This window comes from Meleagris gallopavo, chromosome 1, assembly GCF_000146605.3.
Source record: "Meleagris gallopavo isolate NT-WF06-2002-E0010 breed Aviagen turkey brand Nicholas breeding stock chromosome 1, Turkey_5.1, whole genome shotgun sequence".
NCBI classification, from domain to species: Eukaryota; Metazoa; Chordata; class Aves; order Galliformes; family Phasianidae; genus Meleagris; species Meleagris gallopavo.
In genome coordinates, this window is record NC_015011.2 from 189,053,550 (window position 1) to 189,062,440 (window position 8,891).

Consider the following 8,891-nt stretch of genomic DNA (forward strand, 5'->3'; position numbering starts at 1 on the left):
GACTGGTAGGGCACAACGGGCATCGGGCCGTGCACATCACCCCTCTGCACTGCCCATCCCCAGCTCCAGCAGCATCCCCAGGACACAGTTGGACTAGATGATGTCAGTGGTCTTTTCCAACCTAATAATTCTGTGACATCGCTCATTCTGGCCTGACTCCCAGCATTCTCCTACAGACCGTCCACCTTCACACACTGCAGGAGGATGCTGGGACAGGGCAGCCCTGCTGCTCACCCTGTGGCAGGTTCGCTTTCTGCCCTTTCACCTTCCTCTCCCTCTCAGCAAACTGCTCTCCAACATCTCTGCTGCAATGGCATTTCCTTGCACACACTGACATTTTCAGAGCAGCCAGCATGCAAGAGCAGCCTGTTTTCCCATCCTGATGGCTGCTTGCTGCTCACCTCACGCACTGGCATCCTATGGGATCTTTTCCTCCTTCCTGTCTGATCCCACTGCCTGACTCCAGCACAGCTGGCAGGGCACCCAGGGCACTGAGCCCACTGTGTTCAGACCTGTTTCTGCACAGAGCAGCTGGGAAAACCCGGGGCTGCCTTTGCAAGATGTTCCCACCCTGGTCTCTGACCAGGAACAGAGCTCAGTCGTCACTCTAACAGTGGTGCTAACCTCACCCGTGCTTCCTGCCTGTCAGTAACTCCCTTTCCCAGATGCATCATTTGCAGCAGAGGCCTCAGATCCTCCCCTAATTCAGTGCAGGTCCTTAAAGATACAGAAGGAAGAGGGATGTGGGATGCTGTCCATGGCACTGAGTAAGGTCCCGGCCAATGGATGGCCACCAAACCCAGAGCAGAGTCAGGGAAAGCTGATGGCTGCAAAGCTAAAGGAACAGCCAGACTGTCCTATTCCCAGTGATTCACAACCCTGCCTGAAAGGTGCTGCCAACCCCAACGAACCCCAGTGAGATCTGTGGGAGGGCAGCAGAGCCCCTCTGCCCCTCACATGCTCTGTGTGCTACTGCAGAAGTACTCGGTGGCTCTGGATAAATGGGTGGCTGACATAAGGAGGACATCAGTGCAGGCACAGAGGCTCCAGAAGATCAGAGATGTGAGATCAGTTCAAAAGTGAAATCTATTATCTGGAGAGCAGTCGTTTGGATTGCAGGAGCCCTGCCCTCCTGCAGCACAGCCCCCAACACCAAAGCTGCTCTGACACAGGCATTCCGTGGTCTGGTTCACCCCTGCATGATGTCGACAAGTCGGAAGAGGGCAGACAGAGATGGTGAAGCAATGGTGGGCTGTTCTGATGGGCAGAAGTCCCACTGCGTCACCAATAGATTGAGCACTGCAGACAGAGACAAACCCAAATTGATGGTGGCTGTGGTGGGAACTGGGCTTTGGGAGCCACTAAACAGTTCTGGTGACAAACAATTGTATGCAACTCAGCACAGCTGGCACAAGGAGAAGAAAACACAGTGGACAGATGATAGGATGATAGAAAGGCCTGGGTTGCAAAGGAGCACAGTGCTCATCCAGTTCCAACTCTCTGCTGTGTGCAGGGTCACCAACCAGCAGCCCAGGCTGCCCAGAGCCACATCCAGCCTGGCCTTGAAAAATCAAACTAGGAAAAGACAAAACAAGAACACACACACGACAGGAAGAAAACCCAAACTGGAGCTGCAGACCTGCTCACGCAGATCTCACCCTGCAGGAAAAGTGACCTTGCCCCTGTCAAGTGTGGCACAGTACCGGCAGAGCTGGTAGAGCATCTCTATGTTCTATGGGAACATTCCCATAGAAAGCAGAGATGTGGGCTGAGCCCAGAGCAACTTCCTGAGGACAGAACAGCACACAGCAGCAGCAAGGTCAGACCTCCCTCAGGACAGGATGGATGCACATGGATGTGGGACAGCCCCTTCCAGCCGTGAAGGGGATCCAACAACACTTACAGGAGACAGAAACTTGGTTGTTGACACAGTAGCAGAGCTGGCCAGAAACTGCGTGGTCAGCAAGCATGGAACAGACACAGGGAGCTGCCTGAACAGCATTCCTCCAGAAAGCAAAGCTCCTCAAGTGTAAGGAATTTCACTTACTGTCCTTTAAGCAGATCGATGCTGCAGGAAGCAGCTCCAGGTGCTTCCCCTTCCCCATCCCCAGCTGGGTCAGGCAGTCCAAACCTCACTCTCTACCCAAAGCCATTTTTGACCTTTCCAAAGTCAGGGCGCAAAGTCAGCTTCAGCTTTTGCAGACAATGCACTGAAGAAGGAAAAAAGGTTCTGTTCCATGTACAAGTAGGTAGTAAGTAACCAGCTGCAAGAGGCTGCATCATTAAGGTACTTAAAGACAAAAGCTTCTGGAAATAATTGATTTGATCTCAAGCCTGCTTAAATCAAATAAAGCCCAGCAGACCAGACAGCTGTGGGCTGAGCAGCCCCGTGCACTTCCCCACTACTGTCCTCCTCACTGTTCCTCCCAAAAGGAAAACTACTTCCAGCCCTCCTTCAGAGACTTGTTTCTACTTCAGAAGAAAGAAAACAAACCAGCACAGCAGGGAGCTTCGCACAGCTCCTTCCACAGTCTGCAAATCCAAAGTAAAGGGTGGGAGCTGCTGCCTCCAGGGAAGAGAATGTTTTGAAGCAGCACAGGCACGTGGCCAAAGCCTGAGTTGTGAGCTGCACCATCAGCCTGAGCCTCACCGCAGCTGTGTGGGAGAGGAAGCCTCCCAAATGCAAGGCATGCACAGCTGCAGGATGAGCACCTCGCAGAATCAGGCTGCTGACCTCAGAAGGGACCTCAGGGTCTGCCTGGTCCAAGCCCTGCTCCACAGGGACACCCAGAGCAGGGTGCACAGGACAACACCCGTGCTGCTTTAGAGATCTCAAAGGGGGAAACTCCACACCTCTCTGTTCTGCTAAGATGTTTCTCAGATGCAGCTGCTGGAAAAGCACGTACCACCTGCACCAGGCTGCAGCAGTAGTGTAGCTCTAGCAAGCTGTGCCTAGAAGATCCCAGAGTCCCTGCACTCAGATGGAGGAGGAAGAAACACAGCAGAGTGGTTGATGAGGGAGAAGACAGTACAGGCAATCCTGCCCTGTCTGGGCACGGGCTGCTGTGGGATCCCCATGCAGGGATGTGAGCAACTCTGCATCTCCTGCAGTGAGATGGAGCAGAGCATAATTTTTAAAGGAGCGAGCGGGGCAGGAGATAAGGCTGCAGCTTTCCAACCCCGGGCAGACTTCCACACCTGCAGATCCCTTGCCACCACCCAGACCAGTAGCTTTGTTCCACCCCCAGAGTGCTTCTTCCTCCCTGGTAGGACGTAGCCTCCAGACAAGGCTGATTCAGAGCAGCTCTTTTATTACCAACTCTGCTCTCCAGGGATGCAGTGCTCAGAGAAGCATCATGAACAAACGCTGCACCCACCCAGAGCACAGACATCAACACCTGCTGTAGGAGGCAGCAAGCACAGGGGAGGAAGACAGAAGGAGCTCAGACACAAAGGATGGGAAATCACCGCCTCCATCAGCTGGAGGCAGCAGCAGACACCAAAGTCCAACAGCACAGCCCGTGCTGAGCATCCGCTGGGGCACACGAGCAAATTGAACAGACTAAGTGCCACTCCTTCACGGAAAGAGAGCCGCATCCCTTCGGGGAGCTGTCACAGGGACCTCCACACATAGGACCCCCAGCCTGCAGTGAGCAGCACGAGGGCCAGCAGCAGGATGAGCCACGGCACAGCACACACAGCTCTGCCTGTCTCAGGAGCCACGTCCTCCATCGTGGCAGGAGAGGATCGCTTCTTCCAGGCGTAGTACTTTGCCACAACCACGTTGGGGTTCCCCTGCGCGGGGTCAAACCACAGCTGGATGCAGCGCCCACTGCCCCGGCGTTCTGTGGTGTATTTGTAGGAGTTGGACCAGATCTTCTCACACAGGTCTTTGGGTCTGGGGAAGACCTGGGTGAAGGGCCGGCACATGGAGCCCCAGGGACAGCGATTTGTTCCTGAGGAAAGCAGCAGAGAAGGAAACGTGAGCTATTTGCCTGCTTCTTTCCATAGGGAAGAGCAGGCCAGCAGCCTGCCCACAGGTCATCATCACATCTCAACAGTGACATTGGTGGCTTGGCTGCCTCCCAGTCTGCAACCCCCCCCAGAAAAGTGACAGCAGCCACTGGTTGGGCTCCATGCGCAGGGTGGGAGCAGGATCGCTCCCAGGGTCTTTCCCGCAGGGGGAGGGAAGGCTCTCCCAGAGCCCACTGACCTGTTGCCCAATTCCAGCCCTTGTGCCAGTTCTCTTTGCACGTGACGTAGTCCTTGCAGTCCTCCCACCATTCCTCGCAGTCCTCTTTGCACAGTGGCACATGCAGAATCCTCTCCCGCCGCCAGCTGCTGTCAGCCTACAAGGGAATTGGACCATGCATGCTGGTGGGAGCCCTGGAAAGCTGGGGCACCGGATCTGCTGCACCCTACAGTCCCCTCCCGGCCCAGACCGCTGTTCTCCAAAACCAGTGCCAAAAGATCAGCCCTAGAGAGACAAGCCTGGACAGTAAGGCAGCCACTCCACCCACCTCTTCAAACCCAGTAGAAAAACAGAAGCATCCCTGGGCAGCACACACCTATACGTGCCACAGCATGTCATATGGAGGACCACCATATAGCATGTGACACCACTGTAAGCCCCACTCCATCACACAGAATTTGACCCTACCTGGTCAATCCAGGGCCCCAGGTTGGGTGAGCACTCGTACAAGCACGTGTCCTGGATGAAGTGACGCTTGCACTTGGGTGGCATCACCCCACAGTGATTCCAGTTGAAGTTGTACAGGTAGGATTGGTCCCTGTGTGCTTCCGAGCTGGTGTTGGCTGTGCAGCAGGCATTGTCCTTCCAGGGAGCACACTGCAACAGAGCAGGAGAAGGCTGTGCAGAGGGCTTTAAGGGAGCTCAAGGATGCTGCACGTGTCAGCATCCCATAAAGCCTCTAGCAAGAGTACTTTCTCTTCTCCTGGGGGCTCTTGGGTATTTTGGACCAAACAACTCAAGATTGCAGCAAAATTGTGTTGGAGGAAAAATAAGAGGAGAACCTTGAGGGTCAGATCCTCAACAGAAATGGGTGCCAAGCAAAGGAATGGAAAAATGGGCACCTCCTGCATCCTGGCTTGTTTAGTCCCGTCCACACCAAGGACCTGGCATCAGAGCCCTTCAATAAGAGAAGGGGGTGTAGCATTGAGAGGGAGCAGAGAAAACGTCTTTCCCTTGCTATCCGTTATCTTCTCATTTTCAGGACCTAAACTTTGGGAAGGAGGCCCCGTGGTGAAAGAAGTGTGACCACGATTCCAATTACCCACAGCACTGCCATAGCCCTTGCCTAGAAGGAAGCAGCAAGCAGGCCTCCTTCTCAGCACAAGCCTTCTTCAGGCAGGTGGCTGCTAAGCCCCAGTCACCCGTGGGGAAGTGCAGACAGCCCCACTCAACCCAACAGCAGCACCATACCTGGCCATGCAGCATCCCCTCCGGGCCAGGCTTGGTTTTGTGGTGCTTGGCATCCATGCAGACGTTCAGCAGCGGGTCCTTGGCAGGCATCACCACAGAGGCAGCCAGCAGCACCAGCAGCACCTGCCCTGCTCTCATCTCCACAGCCAGCCCCGTGGGGTCGGGGATGTCACAGAGCAGCAGCAGCCAACACACTGCACAAGCTCCTGGAAACACACAGGCGGGTTGCCAGCAATGCTCATCAGCAAGGACGCAACAGCAGCTCCCCCAGGCAAGGCAGCAAGGTCAGCCACGTGTTGTTTTCTGAGCAGCTCCACCTGGGAGGCACAGTGTCCTTTTTGCATTCAGGGTGCTCAACTGCCAGCCTGAAGTGTGCTATGGAGCACCCTGATCAGAAGAGGGATGCTGTATGGGACCCATTTGGAGCTGGGGCCTTTCTGTGTTAAGCCACCCCCTGCAGAACTTTTAGGTTTTAAGTACTTAGTTAGAAAATGCTTTTCTAATTCAAGAATCTTTGTGGCAAGCTGCTTAGAAGTCATAGTTAAATGCGCCAGTACACCAAGAACTGCAAGAGACCCATCTTGTTTCTAGGAGCACATCAAGAAAGAAAAGTTGTTATTTGCTTTATTTGGGTCTTCAGAAACCTACAACTTAGAGTTCAAACTTAAGGAAACAGAAAACAACTTCACGTTACCATGCCTCCTCCTCTGCACACCCAGAACTTCAGTAGTTGCCTCCTTACACAGCAGAGCTGCTCTGCATCCCTTGCTAGTGCAGGGAAAAAGGTCAAACCAGAGCAACTGCTCTAGAGGGAGATGCTCCTGCCTGTAGCAGGGGTTTGGAACTATCTGATCCCGAAGGTCACTTCCAACCCAAACCATTCTATGACTCCAGGTTTTACAGAGCATTTCATAGAACGCAGAAGTATGGATTGACAGCATTGAAGCGACGCAGAAAGGAGTGGTTTCAAAACTAAGAAAACACATTCAGTCCCAAGGAATGGAGCTAACTTGCACCAAACCTACAAAGAAAGAAAGAAACAACAAAAACAAAACGCCACCAACATCACAGCCCAAATAACCCCTCACTCATCAAACAAACCCAACCAGAAAGCAACATTACCTACCTAGAGGCTATTCAGCCCCCTCAAAAGCACTCAGAGCAGCAGCCTCCTGCAGTCAGCTTTAATAGGAAAACCTTCTGACACAGGTGTTGGCACTTGCAATTACTTTCTTAATGTGCTTAAGGAGCTCTGACTCCAGCCAGCATTCATTGCCTTGGAAGTAGTTGTGTGGTAGCAACAGGCTGCCCCAGCCTTCTGCAGCGATCTGGTGTGTGGTGGAGGTGTGTGGGAAGGACTGGGCTCTTATCTGCTATGGCCACTCACAGAGTCCTTTTCCTTCTGCTTCGCACAAGGCAGTTACATGAGATAAAACAGGGGAAGGAGGGCAGATCCAGGATTCTGCCATGCACCACCAATAAATATAGAAGTGCTCATCACAGAGCAGGGCACGCAGAACCCCCCCACGGCAGGGAGGTTGAAATTAAATGATCTTTGAAGTTCTTTCCAGCCCAGGCCATAATTCTACAATAAGTGCTGCTGTCTCGGGGGGAGGAGGGATAACTGCCAGCACAAAAATAGAGGCCAGCAGGTGGAGGGGAGCGGTGCACTTATTGCAGAGCTGTGAGATCAGTAACCGAAAGGAAAAGTGGGGGTCTGACCAAGAAGGAAAGCTCCACAGACCAGCAGAGCTTCCTACTGGCACAGCACACGTTTCCACAGGACCACATTTTGGATTTTGGTGTTGGGAGAGACAGCCAGGGATCACGTCTACCCCCTCCCAAAAGCAGGTCTCCTACAGCGAGGCTGGGGGCTGTTCTGCTTCAATCCCAGCACTGAACTTTGGAGGTGAACCCGCCTGCCTAAGGAGCTTATCTTAAAGTGAACTCCTGAAAATGTAGCTCCACAAGACCTTATTTTGGTGATTTCCACAGCCTGGCCACGTGCTGCACGAGCACTGGTGTGCTCCCTCTGTTGCAGCTCGGAAAGCAAAGGGGATCCTGGGCTCCATCAGCAGAGGGGTGGCCAGCAGGGACAGGGAGGTGATTGTCCCCCTCTGCTCTGCTCTTGTGAGGCCCCATCTGCAGCACTGCGTCCAGGTCTGAGGACCCCAATACAAGAAGGACAGGGAGCAGTTGGAGAGGGTCCAGAGGAGCCACAAAGATGAGCAGGGGGCTGCAGCACCTCTCCTACAAAGGCAGGCTGAGGGAGCTGGGCTTGTTCAGCATGGAGAAGAGAAGCTGCGGGGTGACCTCAGTGCAGCCTGCAGGACCTCAAGGGAGCCTACAGACAGGAGGGGAGTCAGCTCTTGGAAAGGGGAGATAACAGCAGGACAGGGGAATGGTTGGAAGGTGAGGGAGGGCAGATGGAGGTTGGATGTCAGGGGGAATTGTTGCTGTGAGAGTGGTGAGGTGCTGGAACAGCTGCCCAGAGAGGCTGTGGATCCCCGTCATCCCTGGAGGTGTTCAAGGCCAGGTTGGATGGGGCCTGGGCAGCCTGGGCTGCTGTGAGATGGTGGAGGTTGGTGGCCCTGCATGCAGCAGACAGGTTGGAGCTTCGTGATCCTTGAGTCCCTTTTAACCCAAGCCATTCTTTGGTTCTGAGCCAGACGCGCACTGCTCCCGTTCCTTGTGCTTCCAGCTGTCACAGTGGCAGTGACAAGCACAGTCTGCCCCCGCTCACCTCCTCTGTGCCTTTGCCTCCTGTGCCCCATCTCCTCCCAGCTGTCCCTTTACAAACCCCATCCACGCTGCCTGCTCATCCCTCCTGCCACGTCTCCCTGCTCCCCGTGGCACAGCACTGCAGCAGCAGCATTTCAGATGCACAGCGCTGCCCTTCCTGTTTTCTGTTCCTCACTGAGGAATTTCTAATATCGGGTTTGTTTTTGGGAGCTGCTGATCACTGAACTGTGTTGCTGTAAAGCTATCAGAGCTGTGACAGCTTGTTCCTGGGAGATAATTGTTAGCCACGAGCCTGTCATTTTCTATCTGAAGTGTTGTGCTTTGTTCCCCAAGCGCATCCTTTCATGTTGATCAGAACAGATTTTTTTTCTCTGTTGTTTCATTGTTGGTGACTCAGCCTTACGAGGGTCTTTGCAGAGTTTTGCAGCTGGTCCTCCTGTTCCTGCAGCGATTTAATCCCATCACCGCACTCGTGGCCTTGTTGTTTGCCTGGATCAAGAGCAGAGGTCCCAGCACAGACCTGCAGGGGATTGCTGTAGAGGACAACCACATGCCTTTGCTTCGTGGCTCAGCTGTTCACCAGCGTGCAGGACATCATCCTCACCCCACGGGATTGGAACCCAGGCAGAGAGGATCCCTGGGTCTGCCTGCTCCTCTTCTTTGAAGACCCGCAGTACGTTGGAGAGACTCATCTGTGTGTTGGGAG

General features: G+C 53.9%; 1 protein-coding gene across 3 annotated transcripts; it reads right to left on the reverse strand.

The window, feature by feature from the left end:
* Window positions 1-2,762: 2,762 nt before the first annotated feature.
* LOC100548327 (folate receptor alpha-like) lies at window positions 2,763-6,819 on the reverse strand. Of its 3 annotated transcripts, XM_010706243.2 has the most exons (6): window positions 6,570-6,819; window positions 6,138-6,464; window positions 5,444-5,649; window positions 4,661-4,849; window positions 4,214-4,349; window positions 2,763-3,956 (listed from the first exon to the last, which is right to left on the reverse strand). In XM_010706243.2, exons 2-6 carry the CDS (start codon window positions 6,427-6,429, stop codon window positions 3,613-3,615), a joined length of 1,167 nt encoding a protein of 388 aa, XP_010704545.1. In that variant the 5' UTR covers window positions 6,430-6,464; window positions 6,570-6,819; the 3' UTR covers window positions 2,763-3,612. The 3 variants fall into 3 exon arrangements, with proteins under 3 accessions (XP_010704545.1, XP_010704546.1, XP_019467920.1); XM_010706244.3 differs by lacking the exon at window positions 6,138-6,464 and having other exon boundaries at window positions 6,570-6,811; XM_019612375.2 differs by lacking the exon at window positions 6,138-6,464 and having other exon boundaries at window positions 6,566-6,811.
* Window positions 6,820-8,891: the final 2,072 nt, after the last annotated feature.